This window comes from Chelon labrosus (assembly GCF_963514085.1).
Source record: "Chelon labrosus genome assembly, chromosome: 14".
In the NCBI taxonomy this organism is placed as follows: domain Eukaryota; kingdom Metazoa; phylum Chordata; class Actinopteri; order Mugiliformes; family Mugilidae; genus Chelon; species Chelon labrosus.
The window spans coordinates 25138682-25156341 of record NC_140347.1 but is presented as its reverse complement, the minus strand read 5'-3'; the positions used below and the strand labels follow the sequence as shown (position 1 = coordinate 25156341).

General features: G+C 42.6%; 1 protein-coding gene across 1 annotated transcript in view; it reads left to right on the top strand.

Moving 5' to 3' along the window:
• LOC311499456 (MAM domain-containing glycosylphosphatidylinositol anchor protein 2) overlaps positions 1–17660 on the top strand; it is a 177125-nt gene that overhangs the window by 83845 nt on the left and 75620 nt on the right. Inside the window, exons 4-6 of the mRNA XM_084560433.1 lie at positions 7942–8138; positions 13639–13771; positions 14014–14283. Coding sequence (XP_084416559.1) covers positions 7942–8138; positions 13639–13771; positions 14014–14283 — 600 coding nt within the window. The remainder of the gene's footprint in view (positions 1–7941; positions 8139–13638; positions 13772–14013; positions 14284–17660) is intronic.

Below are 17660 nucleotides of genomic sequence, written 5' to 3'. Positions count from 1 at the left end.
AGTTTATTAAAGAAAGAAATATGTTGTTACCGCAATACAATTTTGATTCAATGCTCATTTTGGTCATTTTTTTCCCTTCCCCAACACATGGCTCCTACATCCAGTACATCCATCTTAAACCTCTAGAGCTAAGCACACTTGCTACTTTACTCTTGTTGATGTCAAAGTAAAAAAAGTAAAAAAAAAAAAAAAGACCCTAGGACATTAGTGTAAATGTGGAAGGGTCTGCTTTCTTTAACGGCATTGCCTTCAAATAATTATTGAGGAAAGATCTCCCAGCCTCGGGTGATCCTTTCCCCAGACCAAACAAGGGAGAAGGTCATTAGGCTGAAACCAGAAAAGAACTCCATCATGTCACTGGTGCTTTGCCTCCAACTCTAATGGTGGCTTTCTAGGTGTTGTTGTTTAGATCAGTGCTCCACAGCCTGCTTGTTTTCTAGGGAGATGAATTAGAGAGGAGATAGGCTGAGGCAGACGCCACTGTCTAAGGGAGAGGATGAAGAGGAGATTCATTACTCCTCGCCCCCTAACACACAAACACACACCCACGCACACACACTGAGCAGTACTGACCCTCATTATTTCCCCATCTCCATCACTGGGAGGAAGTGGGGAGGGTTGCAGCCTCGTCAGTGTGGCTCCTGACGTCTGCCCTTCTATTTGTCACACACTGTGTCCATGTATACACACGTACACACCCACACACACATTGGTCCTATACACACACCTACAAACAAGCAGTGTTCCTCCAAAGACAGTGTAATTGGAAGAAGGCTGTCACTGAAAAAGACGGAAGTGCAGCCACTGTGGGATCCCTGAACGCATCTCTTGCTCCTAAAGCAACAGTTTATCTAGCACAGTTAAAGTTCAGGACGATTTGAGGAAAAAGACCTGTTGACGGTCTTGAAGATGTGTATTTTAAATAAAAGCTATTTTTTACATTTACATTCTTACAACACTCCCAGGTCCTGTGTATTCATTTAGGCTAATATAATACCAACACTGTAGCATCTTGTATCCGTTCGCTCCATTGACTCCATTTTGCATCACTGCTTTAATTAGCGGTAATTACACTTAACCGGGGCCTGATGACTGTGACCTCAGAGAGGGAGTAAGTTACCATCATCTGAATACGTAATGCATATTCTATGCTGGTTCAAGAGAGAGCGAGAGTGCACATGTAAGGCAGGTAGTCAAGTGAAGGAGATTTAATAGAGAAGAAAGCGGTTTTCCCTCCCTTCTTCGGTAGAAGTAAACGAAGCAATGTGGAAATACGTAATGAATAATTCAGCACTTGTTGCAGAGTACCACAGAGGCATGCCAAACAGCAGCCATGGCAGCGTTGGTGTGTTGCCCTTTAAACGCCGTAATGCTGCTTGTCCAGTCGGGTTAATGTTCCTGACAGGGAGAGTAGAGTAGCCTTCACAAACCCCCAGTCTCAAAGGCCTACCCCTTTGCGCTTTATTAAAACGACCCCTGGCAGCTGACCCGCAGATTTCAATTCAAAAGTTGCAATATTAAAGCGCGGACCGGTAACGTGTAATGAATAGCCACACATAAAGACAGCTAACCTAATGAACCTGCAGTGTTTCATTAAAACGTTGTTCTGATGCAGCCAGAACAAAACCAGCGATTCATGTGTTAGTGTTTGTTTGATTATAGAGGAATGGTAAATGCCAGTGACATTCAGGTCGTGACAGAAGTAGCAAATGAAGTGTGTTTTCGAAAGCATGTACGTGTGTACATTGCCTGCCCATAAAATATATATTTAGGTAATAGAAATAAGAAATTTATAATCTGAAATTACTGACTGAGATATATTTACTGTAATGGATACAGTGATAAGACAAATCCCGTGAAATCCCGCGAGATCTGACTGTTGGGAAATCCACTTGATTGACACCACTCTTATGTCATTATTTTGAACAGCCATTTAGCTTAGCTTAGCTTAGCACAGGGACTGAAAACAGGAGAAAACAGCTGGCTATGTGAAAAAGTAGCAAATGTACTATATAACGAGGGCGTAACAATCAATTCTGTAGGTAATACAACCTGTGACACAACCAAGGGAGCACTGTCAAGACTGGCAAACCAAGCAATTGTTTGGGATGCTGTGAAAAGAAATGGCTACCTTATGGCATACACCGATCAGCCACAGCATTAAAACCACTGACAGGAGAAGTAAATAACAAGGGAGACCTACACAGTATTAGGAAGGTGGTCATAATGTCATGCCTGGTCAGTGTATTTTGCAATGACAACCATAAAACCTTTTAAAACTATGGAAGTCCTGCAGTGCATCGACAACTCCAACTATAGGTGCATTTCTATATTCCCTGTACAGATTTCTTTAGTTTGGACTGCACATATATATGGTTCTGCCAGGGCCCCCCCCGCCAGAACCTAGGATTGCCACTGGTTGTAGAAATAAAAAAAAATTGTGTGGTTTGATTCGTTAGCTAGAAGAAATGCCAGGAAAACAAGGTGACACTCCTTGTTATCACCCTCAGCAACAAAAAAAGTCCCGAAGTGATATAATTCTTTCATGTAAGTCTCTGCAAAGTCTGCCAAAAGGTCAACATATTCCTTTAATGTAGCTGAGATTAACATTTACTATTGAATTCATTTAGAAGAGTGTCTAAGAATGTGCAGCCGTGAGCAGTGGTTATTAGCAGCAGAAAGAACATGTCTTTAATGCTGCAGGTTATACCTAAGTCTGGTTTGAGTACGTATGCAAGCATACTACCTACATGTTCAGGCATTATGGGATTCATTAAGAACACGGTTACCCTTTTATGGTACTTGGGTACACATTTTAAAATGCGTTCCTGTGCCTCTCAGTGAGGTTTAGAAGCGTGTGGTTTTCACCCAGCCAATCAGAGAAGATCAAGGCAACATTCTCAGGTCAAATCAGGGTCAAATGTGGTCTGCAAGGTCCACCTCTGCATGAACGCTGAGCAGAACTGCTTTATTAGGTACCATGAAGAAGTGGCCTAATGTCGTCTAATGTGATAATGTGTATGTTGACAAGTACCTGAATGAGCACTAATGTTCTAATGGTCTAAATACATGTTTACAGTTGTTTACCACTGTAACTAATTCATTAATTTTGTTTTTTTTTTTACATTAAAATTAAAAATTTTGAAAAATGTCACAAAAGTAAAAAAGTCTTCTTATGCCCTACTGTAACACTCTAGAGTTGAATTTCAGAATTTCCAAGTAGTTCAAAGAGTGTCCTATAAGGGGTTAATGATCGTCTAGCAAGATATGATTGCATTCTACAGAATAATAAAATGTTATATTGATTGTCATAAATAATAATACCATTACCCATGTGCGCATTACCATTCTAAAGATCCAGTGATTGCAGTCTTAAAATCCAGCATGTTCAGTTTTTTAACATAGGGATGTGCGTTACACTGCCACATTTGGACGTCACACACCGACTGACTGAGCTCCTTCCTGGTCTCCCTCCTCTCCCTCCCGTCAGCACTGAGAGTGCATGAAGCCGCTCAGCCTCATATCTCATGTCTCAAAGAATAATATTCAGTTTACCGCGATATCTCTGCTACACAGGCACCATCGTCGGGGTGGACTTTTTGCAGAAATAGATGCATCATGCCCTCGCCCACCCTCCAAACACATCCATCCGCGCGCCACAATCACACTTTAGTATGAAGCAACAGCTGACACCAAATAGATACAGCTAGCGGGAGGTGGTTATTGTGGAGTGTAGCCATGAGATAGAGGTCACTGTTGCCAAGGGGTTGAGAGATGGAGGGAAAGGGAATGTTCTGACAGTAAATTACATACTGGATTCACATATTCCATCAGAGGTCTCTGCATTAGACGGATGTTATATATCACCGATATGTCTTATTAACCTTTTGGCCCATATAAATGAAATGCATTAGTGTGCACCATTCAGAAACTGAAATTACACGTAATCTATATCATGTTGTATGTTTGCTGCCTTATTTGACGCATGGTGTTGAGCACGTAACATAGAGATGTTGCATACTGTTTTCAATTTTAAGTCTTCTCACAGGCTACATTAATCTGAAGGATAATACCTTAGCCTGGAAATATTTCACACACTGAATGTCGTATTGAATTCTATTTACTCATTTGCTGTGTTTACATGGACAATAATCCATTCACCTGACTGAAAGAATTCTGATTAGTGAGTACAACTTAACTGTTTACATGGACACTTCATGGCTCCACTCGTTGTTTAATCTTTTATAAAGCACTTTGATTCACGTGTGTGTTGTTGTAAGGTGCTATATAAATAAAGTACATTTACATTTACTCTGGATCATCAATTCCACCCAGAGAGAAACAATCAAGTGTTTTCATGTTTATTGGGCACTAACATTTTCCTACTTAATAGATTATCAAAAGGTTTACACCACCCCTCTTAGTCCAATTGAGATTTCTGTCTGACTGGTCCAAATTAGACTCATCCGTTTTGGTTTTTAAATGAGGCTTTTTTTATTCACATTATTGCAAGTGTCACTTTTTATTTAAATGAGGTATTTATTTAAAAACATTCATATTAAAAATGACTATGTGCACACATGCAAGTTTGATGGACATTTAATCTAGTCAGAGATACATTTTTTAATGTCTAAAAGTCCAGGAAATAAGTTCAACCCTTGTTGTTTTCTTTTAAAGTGGAGATGGTTCTGCTGTGTTAGAGTTTGGTCTCAGACTACGGCTTCAAAAAAAAGCACCTTGATCGTGAGATTCTTCTTAGGGCAGGTAGCCAAGTAATAACGTCTCTAATCACTTATGCCACATGGCCATATTTCTACACAAAAAAAACAAAAAGGAAACATCCCGTCACCCTTATTTTAGGTGCAGCTGCTCCACAGCATCATCACCTCATTAACCCTGCAGTTGGATAGCAGCGCTTTAGAAGTTTTGACATGCTCTCAACTGTTTTTGCTGTCTGTTCGTTTCTGCTGACAACTCCCTCCGTATATCTGGCTGTCTCTTGCTGTCCCTTGGCACAAAATAAAAGCAAATTTCTTGTCAGCGACATGAAAGGGCTGTTTTTACTCATGAAAGACATTAAACAAATGTCATCCGGGTCAGCGGCTCCCACCGGTAATCATGCTGGGACGGTGATTAGGTGAAATTAATCGCCGGCCTCCGTCGCTCATGGCTGACAGCCTGGGAGCCTGATAGGTGTTCTCTTCCCAGGTGACTTCAGCAAATCAGGTGGAGAGGGCGAAAAACATCAAAGCCGAGAGAAAATAGACAAACTCGGATTAGATTAGCACCCGAGAGACAGCCCTCCCTCCAAAACAGTGTGTTGGTCCGCACAAGGACGTTGGTGTCTGTGCCAGTGGCTGGGTGTGAGTAGGTGGAGCGGGGTAATGTGTGCGTTTCCGTGCAGGTGTCTGCTTTTTTTTGGAGGGGAGGTGGGGGGGACATGAAAGGAAGGAGCTAAGGTTTGAAGTGATAATGAAGTGCCTTCTTTAGTCTTCATCTGCTCTTTTATCCAAACCACTCACTTGCACCTATTTGTCCAACAAATGTTTTGGTAGGCCGATAAAGAAGAAGTCTGCTGTCTGCTATTCAAACGGGAATATCAACATCTACAGCTTTTGTTTGAGGTATTCGCACTTTGGAGAACAAAAAGATTGGTGATAAACTGAATGTTATACCTTTTTTTTATGCTCGTCTTGTGAGACCTCCTCTGACTCACACAGGTGTTGCGTCTAGCATTTGCACATTTGTATGCTATGCAGCCCTGCCCCCACGTCTTAACATCACAGAAACCTAGAGTTTTGAGGCTTGTCATGGTTGGTAGAGGTGAGCGGGAGCGATGCCACGGCTAGTGCGCTGGAGCGTTTAGCCGTACACGGGCAGATTTACCGGCCTGTGAACCCATAAACCTGCAATTACAAACCCTAACAACTCTGGCGCAGGCGAACTGTACACCGCCATTTTCCTCTGGGCTCGGGGATTTAAGCTTCACAATCAGTCAAGCGTGTCTTCAGAGGCTAATTGCACAAGAGTGACACACACACACGCGCGCGACATCCTTGCGGGGGAAAGACTGATGGCGGAGGTGGAATTTTGTTTGAAATTCATCAAACTTTAATCCAGTGCGTACATTTCCATATTTCCATATTTATCTCTTTGTGCTCCTAGCATCCACTTTCTCTCTGCATATCATTTCAGCCCTATTAATAGCACAAGCCCCTCCTTGCCTAATACACAAACGCACGGAAACACACGGTGGCATTCTTGTCGCCACAAGTGGAAAAAAAAAAAAAAGAAAGAAAGGAAAACAGAGACAGCCTCCTATCTGGTCCAGCGTTCAAAGACACTTGTATTCCAAGGTAGATAGGGCTGTCAATGAATCACTCCATTTCTGCCACACTTGGTAAATTGACTGTTTGAAGCGGGAAACAGATGAGGCGGACGCCGGGTAGAGTCAAAAGATAAGATGTGGGATTCATACTCTCCTCCTCTTCTCTATAATGAATCAGTGTATTTACTTAGAGCGATCTGCTCCTCCAAAATGGCCTTGCAATTGCTCTGTCTCTTCTGGAGCGTTGTCAACTCCCCCCCACCCTCAAAAAGGTAATTGCTCTTACCTGAGACACTGTAATGGATCCTGGATGAAGTATTGACCGCTGCTAGATTTTGATTAAGGGGCTGTAGGGCAGAACACGTCTTTAATGAAACTGAGGAATCAGCATTCTTCGGCTGGTGCGACGAGGCTGGATGCCGTGCACTGCGGCCCACCGGCACCTTGATTAGGACCTGATCCTCTGCAAATCCCGGGGTGGGCCACGGCTACTGAATTAAAAGCGACGAATTCATCCATTAATAATACCTAAAGCGTTTGAAGTTTTTCTCTAGAGGCTTATAATCATTAAAGATTTGGGTTTTCATTTCCTGTAAGCTGTTTTGCGCTCGCTCCCTCACACATTCTCGGAACCAGCTCCATCATCCACCTTGTTGCTCACTCGCTGATACACTAGCTCGCTCATTAATACACTCAATCACTTTCCCCTTCATATGCGAAAGGTCAGCCTTTATCAGGGAGAATTTTAGCATGAGGGATAACTTGCATTAGCTTCTCTCATCCTCTCCCTTAAATTGCCTTCTTTGCTCGTGTTAAAAACTGATTGCATCTCGGATGGAGATGAAAGGGAAACAGCTAGCTCCCCATGTTCTTTGAGCGTGCAAATGGACATAATCTAAAAGGCGAGTATTAGCATGCTAAAAAGACACCACAGCTATGATGAACACCATTTGCCAAGGCTTAATGCGATAGCCGGCTAAGATGATTAACTTTGAATCCATTTAATCAACCACAAGCGCTTTCTCAAATAACCAACTGTCTACTGTTTGGGAGTGGGAGGGGGCTTTCCTCAGATCTTTGGGGAAAGGGGAAGAGTAACAGATGTGTCAAATGTCTAAAGAGTGTCTAAATCAGAGCCAGCCAAACAGCATTCTTTGAAGTGATGGACATCAAACATCGTGTTGTGTACTGTATTTGTCATCCTCTCACACGGCTGACGCTCGCAATGGAGTGGGACTTGGAACACACAGCAGCTCAATCTGACTGGGAAGTCAATGTGCCCTTGGGCTGCATCCTATTGACTTAAGCAGCTCAAGTAGTGGGCTCCTCGCCTCCTTCTCGCATCGACCCCAGAGTGCATGCCGATAACTGGCCCTCCTAATGCAATGAGAATTCTGACCCTATCGGTCAGACCTTTAACCACAATCAAGAAGCGCAGATTATGAGAGATTGAATTTGTATTTACTGATACTCTAAAGATTTTCAACCTGGTTTGTCATTATCGCTGCCAAAGCTAGACTAGTGCAAATGTGAACAGTGTTATTAGTTGATCAACAACTCATGAATAAGTGTTTATTGATGGCTTCCTTCTCTGCGCATGTGACCTCTCACAGACCTGGATGACCCCGTGGTGACGGTGCATCAGAGCATAGGAGAGGCGAAGGAACAGTTCTACTATGAGAGGACTGTCTTCCTGCGCTGCGTGGCCAATTCCAACCCGCCCGTCCGCTACAGCTGGCACCGCGGGAGAGAGGTCCTGACGCAGGGCTCGGACAAGGGCGTGGAGATCTATGAGCCATTTTTCACACAGGTAAGACAGAGTGAACATACTAGTATCAGAAAGAACTGAACATGCAAAGAAGAATATTTAGTTTTACTCAGTGTTGATAACTTTCTCCTAGAGCCAAGAACGGGCCTGCAAAATGTTACTCCTTGAATATAATACTAGCAATCTTGAGTCTTATCTTGAGCCCTTAAAGAGACGTAGACAGGAAGTGACTAGCAGGGACGTGGCAATGACAAAAAGGAAATTCAGTGAGTTGATGATAGGTGATACAAAGTGGTCAGGTACCAAGTGGAACCAGTCTCAGCTTTGAGGCAACATGATTTAGGCAATGACCAATGATTGACATTGACATTGATTGACATTTGACACAAACACAGAGTTCCCCAAATGTTCATGTCGACGGCTTTGGTTCCTACCATACCACCATGTCAGCAAGCTGGCTTGGGGCAGTGGGTTAACCCAGATCGAACGAAGACTAGCTCCGTCTGAGCAATATTTATATGCTTTGCTTGTTTCCATGAGAAACATTTATGATGGGAAATATACAAGAGGGTTAGCTAGACAACCAAAAGATGAAAGAACCTGAAATGTTCACGATTAACTACAAAGCGATAAATGAAAAGGGAATCAGTTTAAATGTTGATTCTGCTTAAGACCTAAGATTTCCTCTAAAAAAAACTTTTTTTTTATGAACTAAAAGGAGAAGCACATGACTGTCATACTCAATGTTAAATCTTAAATACTGTATACATTGATCAGCCACAACATTAAAACTACAGAAGTGAATAACATCCACCATCTTGTGGTCAGTGTTATTCAGTGTTATAATGGGAAACTTTTGGACCTGGCATTTATTAGGAACAACTCAAAAAATATGAAAAACAGCATAAGGTGTTGACCTGGCCTCCAAATTCACTAGATCCCAAACTGATCAAGTATCTGTGGGATGATCCACAGAGGCCCCTCCCCTCAACCCATAGGATCCAAAGGCCCCCACTAACATCATTCTGTTTCCAGACACCACAGGACACCCTCAGAAGGCCCATGTCCATTCTCTGATGAGTCACAACTGTTTTGGAGGCACAAGGGAGACCTACACAATATTAGGAAGGTGGTCATAATGTTATGTCTGATAGGTGTATGTTGCATACGATCTTGATGGGTTAATATCACAAAGACATGCACCTCATGCCGCCCTCCTGCAGACTACAGAAAGGGAACAAATAGGTTGATCAAGATCAGGGGGTGTGAAACAACCATCTTAAACATCTCGGGGCAGAGCACGAGGCGTGTTCATCAGGTGCTAAATTTGCCGAAGCCCTTCCTCACAGCGCGCTCTCATATCATCTCATGACCACAGTTAAGTTGCAGCTGCGACACCCTCAAAGCGGTTCTTGCAAAGCAGACAGTTTATCGGCTTTTATCAAATTCTTGTGACACGGCGCTCGCTCGCCACGGGAGGGTGTTTGTATTTCAGTCACTGTTTGCAGCTGTGATTGCTAATTTACAGTATGTAGAAAGACCGAGCAGAGCTCTTTTTTGCCTCAACAGATGTGCAACACTACTGTGTTTTCACTACATTCATGAAACATCCTGATTACTGAAATAACTTCCGTAAAAAAAAAACAAAAAAAAAACCACTATGATGAGCCCTACTTTTAAAGTTAAACAATTTTCATATCTTATTTCTCATTGTTATAATCTGTGATCTGTTAAGATCCTAACACAGTTTAATACAAGATGTTGAACATATACTGTGGGGCTTTAAATGGGAACTATAAATATGTAAAGTATGACCTTTTTCGACTCCTCTTGACAATGAGTCAAAGGTGCAACAACATGCCGTCACAACACACACATACTCTTCTGAATTTTCACAACAGGGATGAGTAAGCACAGCTGCTAATTAATGAACACATCTTGCTACAAAGGTGACATATTGGATTGTGAAAAACGGCAACTTTGCTGTTGCTATTTCAGAAAGAAATATGCTTTCTTTTTTTTTGGAAAACCTTTAAAGCACACCTTGCTACGCCCCCACCCCCACCTTCTCCAAAAACGGGACAGTGACACTTGTACTCATCAACCCTATGAATAGCGCTATCGGTTTCACTAACCCAGATTCACGAGTAACATGCATATTGAGGAATTGCAGACGCAAGAGAGATGAGGTTTTTCTTCCCATTCGCTTTCTTTCTTCCAGTCGAGCGAGTGGATTTTCTTTACAATCTGAAAATTGAGAGGCTTTGTTCCAGAAAAGGGTTTTGAGCAGTCAACAAAGACCTGATTGCGACTGTTCAGTCACTTGTAAGGGAATTGTAGTTTTTGAATTGATTGAGTTGGATGTGATTTATACGTGGAAACGGGCATCAGAGAGAATGCAAATCTGCGAGGGAAGGGGGAGAAAAAGATGCATGTGAGGGGAAAAGAGGCTTAAGAAATAGAGAGAGAAAGGAAAAAGAAGTGAAACTGATGTTTGGCCAAATGGAGAAAGATGGCTGGGGATTAATGGAGTGAGTGAGGGAGTTTGAAAAAGCTGTACAACTGGACCTCAAAGACACTGCTCCCTTATCCATCCCGCTCTCCATACCTCTTTGCCCCTTCCCTCGCTTCCTCCTCCTGCCCTCTATCAAAGCTTTAATTGGGTCTGAAAAGTTGAGCGCAACCCAAAACCGCCAGATTAGCATAGCGTGAGTCCAAGCCCAAATAAATCCCGACTTAACTCCAAGTAATTTGCTCACATAAACGGCTAATAACATTATTTTTCAACAATTAATCTGAACTTGCCTGAAACGTCCACAGACAATCGGGGGACTTGTTCGTAAGTGACCCAAATCAAAGCTATAGTGTTGAGTTGAGCTCGCTTTTGTCCCTTCTTCCATTTGCGCCAAGGAGATTTAGTTCATTTTTGCACCTTCCCCACTCCATTATTCTTCATTCTGGCTTCACTTCAGCGCCTTTTCAAGCCTAACAAATGTTTTATTATATTCCCACCGATGCTGTAGAAATGCAGAGGTGGCATTTCAGACTCTGTGTGGAGGACTGCTTCATGGTTATTAAGCGAGGCCCAGAGCTGTGGTTTTATTGTAACCAACCCTGTCCTTATCTGCTTTCCGTTACATCTCCTTCACCTCTTGAGTCATAATTTCCCCCCTCAAAAGCGACAGAGAATAGCACAATTATCAAAGGTACGCTCCATCCGTCTCGTGGCTCTTCAGATTCTTCGCTCTTACAGTGGTCGATTTTGATGGTTACGATTGATAGGATGTTTTCTAGTTGTTTCACGTTGTCTTGAGAAAATAACAGTTTGGTGGCCAGTTAATGTCAGTATGACATTTTTCTACACCATTTTCTCATGGTGAACTTTTTGTTGAAGTTTATAATCCGTGAGGAATTGATTATTTACTATATTTATGTTATAAGGCATTAATAAGAGCAATTTCCAACTTCTGGTAAAGGGCTGTAGAACACCTAGACTAAAAGCCATTTATAATTTTTTATTAACCTTTACAGCTGTAAGCCTGATGTGAGATGACAACTTAATTCCATTTGACTAGCAATATGAATGCAAAATGGTGTTATCATACTCCGATCAGGCATAACATTATGACCACTGTCCCTAACATTAAAGTAAATAACATTGACCATCTTGTGACAATACAATGTTCTGCTGGGAAACTTTTGGACCTGGCATTCATGTGGCACCCACCTAGACCAGACCAGGCACCCCCACCCCATAGCAATGACACCCCTCCCCAGCAGGATGCAGCCTGACACAGACACACATGCAAAAACGCTTTAGGAACAACTAAAAAAACATGATGGGATGCACTGGAACAAGCCTGATCCACAGAGGCCCCTCCCCTCAACCTATAGGGCCCAAAGGCCCCCACTAACAACATTCTGTTGCCAGACACCACGGGACACCTTCAGAAGGCCCATGTCCATTCCCTGATGAGTCAAAACTGTTCTGGAGGCACAAGGGAGACCTACACAATATTAGGAAGGTGGTCATAATGTTATGCCTCATCTGTGTATCTTTTAGTTTAAAAGTTTCCATTCTGTTGGTTTATGTAAAGACTATGTTCAGTGAGCCGTGTTTAAAGGAAATGTTGTTTCTATTCAGTAAAAATGCCGTTATCACTGTAATCAGATTATAAACGTGGGTATGACATTGATAAAAAGTTTGGGCTTATTGATTTCCAATAACCCATTAGAAAAGCCAGCATTTCCTCCTGAAATGACACAGCTGCTTCAACAACCACTTGTAATGTTGATAAGCGGATAAATAATGGATTTTGGTCTGGCCCTTTAAGCAGGGAGTCGTTGTTTAAAGTCCATTGAACGTTTCTCTGCCGAGTCTAGCTAAACAGGCAAAACATCGTTCTGGAGGAGGAATTTTCTCAACCTGGCAACTTAAATGTTGTTTTTATTAATCACTTATAACTAATAACTAAATATGTACAGCATTATAAAAATCTATTAATCACAGCTTATTATAAATGGTGAGTCCATTCCCTGCTGCCGCTATTAAAAATGCCTTCATTTCATCTTTACAACGAAGCATTTTAAGTTCATCCAGCTGGTTTTGATTTCTTTGTTCCCCAAAGTGAAGTTGAAGTATCCAAAACCAAGCTGGACGTACAATGACAAAGATACTGCACTCCTCTAATAATTTCTTTGCCCTTTACCAGAAGCCATTAAGTCCCATTCCTGGATCTCTTGTGTACTTTAGTGCTCAGTCTTTCCATCAATATGGCCATCAATCCTCCGGTACAGTTTGGTTTAATGCGTTTGTCCTTTCCATTCCTTTCTCCGCGCCTTGCATTTTCCAAATAGATTTTCTTTTCAGCGGCTCCCCCCCCTACTGTGTGAGTAAAGCCTGCAGTCTGAATACCCGTACCTCATCCCCTAACATCTGCTCCAAAGCTGAGGAGGTGACGGAAAAAGAAAAGAAACGGAAAGTCCACGGTCAATCTCGCACAATTAAGTGGTTATGAAAGAGTTTGATAGTTACAGGAATGTTGTGTGGGTAGCTGTAGCATGCGGCCGACTTTTAATCCTCCCCGCCCCCTCGCCCCTTCATCCACACGCTGGAGTGAGCCAGATCAAAGGTTCACATCCTCATCATAACTTTCTGGGCGGGGCTCACGGATGACAGGCCCAGCTGGAGTCGAACGCGCTTTCTCAAAGTGGAGCGCCACTTCTGTGGAGAGCCCCCCAACTGAGCTCATCCATATTTCTGTATCTCAGTGGTGAAAATACCGCCGGGCCTTTCAGTGTAAGAGTAATCCACGCAGTGGACTTTAGCAAACTGACACTTAATTTTCTTGAATAAAATATCTGCATCATTTTTCTTTTTAACTTTTGTCTTTGGTAAAGCTGCGTTCACATCCTCTGACCTTCTTCTGAGCTGCCTGGTCATCCCCTACCCAGTATTTAGTTTCTTGCATCTCTTTTGCTTGTTTATGTTGATATCTTGGCACACATTTGCATACCAGTGTTGGTTTGATCCGAGCTGCAGGGGGAAACGAAGATTTTGAAGCTGAAGAACCTGCGGCCTCAGGACTACGCCAACTACAGCTGCATCGCCTCCGTCAGGAATGTGTGTGGGATTCCGGACCGCAGTGTAATCTTCAAACTCACCAATAAGACAGGTACTTCATGTGACTACTGACTTTTCTGCAGCTTATTGCAGCAGTCATTTCTTTTGATATCATTACCAGCGAACTGCAATCCACAAACGTGTCATAATAAATGCAGGCTGAACACGGATCCAGACAGATGTGATGTGGTGAAATTCAGTTTCTCAGCTAAGTTATTCTGTAACCGTCATAACTGTCAAAGCTGTCCATCCATCCGCAGTCGGCCTTAGACTCTGCACTGTATTTCTCTGCAGCCTCCCCATCCATCAAACTGCTGGTGGAGGATCCTATTGTGGTGAATCCTGGCCAGACTGTGTCCCTGGTGTGCATCACCACCGGAGGGGAGCCGCCCCCCATCCTCACCTGGGTCAGCAGTAATGACAGCCTGCCACAGCGGAGCGTGGTGAAGGGGGGCACGCTCACGCTGCCGGCCATCAGCTCAGATGAGGCGGGGGTCTACAGCTGTGTGGCAAGCAACAATGTGGGAAACCCAGCCAAGAAGTCCACCACCATCGTGGTGCGAGGTGAGAAGTCATGACTGCATGTGTAAATATACCTGAGCCCCGAATTCTTCTATATTATTTATCTCAATGGGTTTTCAGCGATTCCAACTTACAGAACATGCACAAAGTGGTTCTGCATGCTGTGGACTATTAAATCTTCTGAAAAATAACAGTCTGATTGAACAACTCCTTCTGATCGGGCTGTTCTGTTCCGATGGAGGTGGTTACATGAGGCATTTTTATTCTAACTGCGCTATAATTCAGATTATTAGTGATATACTAGCGTCCACTAGTGTCGTTCACATTTTAGCCAACAACACATTGTCCGTCCCTCTGTTAGCTCTACTTCTGCCAGCACACTAGGTTTCCTGCACCATCTCTAAAGTTAAAACACAAGTAACCAGCTAGCTTCTGCTGCTAACATTGAATAGGAAATATGGCAAAATAGCATTTCATGAAAAGAGGCTGAGGTGTAATAGTTCATTTAATTACTACAGTGGTTCATGTATGTATTTTATCACGTAAAAAGGAGAGCTGGGAACAATGCAAGTAACTGAAACGATGCAAACCGTTCCTAAAGCATGTGTGAAATTGTACATGTGTAAGTAAAAAATGAAAAGAGCAACATAACATGCCACGGGCCTTGAATTTGGTCTGAAGTCCTACTGTGGTTGTAGTAAAGCCTTTTTTTGCACATTTTGGATGACTGCACTTTATGTCAGAGAGGAATCATTTTGTTTTCAGAGCTACATCACTTTAAAAGTTTAAATTATTTTCAGTTCCTTCCCGTCCTTCAGACATGCCCTTGCAGTTCAACCTTACAAACACACATAGTATCAGGTCTGTATAATAGCCGCTGTTACCCAAAGACAGTTGAGGGCAATGCCAGTTGCAAAAGGGTGTGAAACCGTTAATTAAAACACACCGACTCAAGGAGCGGTTTGCACCTATTTAATGGGAGCAGCGGGACGAGAGCCATTGCCGTCTGTTTGGTCGTTAAAGGGAAAAATATTATTTTCCAAACTACTCTTCACCTGAGTGGCACGAGAGGCAGGGGAGCATCCAATGTTACTGCAGCTCATTACAGAAATAACTGTTCCCTGAGTACTTTTTGCATGCTTGTCATGTTACCTCCTCGCTATCTATCTGTAGACACCTAGAGAATGATGGGGACTTTTAGGGACGAACCTGGCACATAAAAACTTACTTAAAGGCTCATACTTAAGACAAGCAATTGTACTATCTGTAAAGAAAAGCTGTTTTCCTATAAGACCTGCACAGATGCGTCATAATGCATGGGGAAATCGACTTTCATATTTTTGAATCGATTGCAATTACTAAGCTTGAGGATTAAGGGTGGTATGTGACTAGGCTTTCATTTATGACATAACAGAGCATCCCAATGCCCTGAATGTGAAATAGCAGGAAGCTCTAGCAGGTAAATACAAAGATGCATTAATTAGTGGAAGCCTTGCACACAAAATACAAAAGCATATTTTGTTGTACATTCCCAGCACCTTCCACGCACAAATGAGTTCGAATTTGAGATTTTCAGAATGGCTCATAAATGTAATTTTTTTCCACAGTTTTCTCCTTTCATCTCAGAGATTATGCCACAGCTCCATCATCAGGTCGCTCTCTCTGCGCAGCCTGTTTGCAAGCACTTATTTATGCAGCCGTGCACTTCCTGGGAAGAAAACCAAACCATCAACAAATCATTTCTGATAGTACCCCCACCCCCGACAGATAAACCCCTTCTCTGCATTGTGAAAGTGCCCATATTGTCAAGGACTTAAGAACTGAGAGGCTTACATCAAAGAGAAGATGTCAGGTGTCCCGTGGGAGCAAATAAGTCAGAGCACACTTGCTGCTGGCAATCGCTGCAATAAATATAACGCTCTCATTGATGTGTCGTACATCTGGAGCCGACGGTATGGGATCCTGGTAAAATGTCGTCAAAAGACGCACCTCCTTTTTTAAATATATATGAAGTTTGCGTATACGCCCACTGATGTGTCACATCTGTCTCAGACTACGGAGCACTGTCTGCACTTGTTAAAACTTAAACAGGATGAATATGCATTATTCTGCTTGACTAAATGTCTAGCAGGATGCGCAGCCACTGATTTGTCATGCAGCGCTTTATGGAAAAACAAGGATTACATTCACGCAGGCTGCCACAGTTTGGCTCCGTCGGGCGAGATACAAAAGCTTTATGCGACATATTGGTTCCATAACTTTGCATTAGTTATATAATTGTTAGATTTGCAGAGCCTAGGCTCATTATATCACATCCTAAAACACAGAGAGTGATAAACAGTCTTTGTGGAGGGATGATCACGGATCTCCTAAAGCCTAAAAGCCGCCGCTGACTTGAGTTTGACTCAGACATTGATCACATGTGTGCAAACAATAAGCATCGAGAAAAGGACGCAGTTAGACCAACAAATTAACGAATGAAAAGAATGATTGTGAGTGCATCAAGTTAATGAGTCATCGCACACATTGGAAGGGGCCAAAATTTCTCTGGAGATGGGTAAACTCAATTAATCTACTGTATATGTGACAGAGCAGATTAAGGATCGATAAGAACAGGAAATAAATTGGAAACGCTGTCATCAGACTGATGAATAGTCGCTCTTGTCGGTGCAGTTGTGGGATCAATAATTATAGAGGGGCAATGAATGGCATTTAATCTACACGAAAACGCCACCTGCTGACAGTTTGTCACTAAGTTCATATTTTAGATCAACACACTTGAACGACGTCTCAGTTGACTTTGAACACAGAGAGCTATTATCAAAGCAACGTCAATAAGGAAGAAAGATATGTAATTATTGGACGGGAAACGGAGGCCAAGAAAACCTTGCTGATGTCAAAAGGAATTTGAAGCTCTATAGATGTATAAAAGCTATAATAGCATTGCTGTTTTCATTTTATGTATGTGACAGGTTAATAAAGTCTGAGAAGCAGTCGGTTAGAAGGAGGGGGGTCTATTTGACACTGCTAATTAACAGGACGAGGGTTCAGCGTGTTATCACACATCTCTGGATCAGTCTCCTGAGTCTGACGAGCTGTCACTGACGCAAATGCAATTTTGGGATCAGCACGCACCAGATGATCACGGGCGTTATGGCTGTACAGTAGGAGAAATGTTTACGATAAATCCTTTGTATCACCATTGATTGTGCTCTAAAGCTTAAATCACACTGCAGACATTACCACAACATATTTCCTTTAATCAGTCAAAGTTCTCAACCATGCTCATGTTCGAGGACTTGTACGATGAGGCGCTGAGAAACGCTGCATTTACAGCTTCAACATGAGCAGTCTGCAGATAATTGCCCTCTGCTTGAAGACTGGGTTTTTGAAAACCAAACTCTGTGTCTACGAGGCAC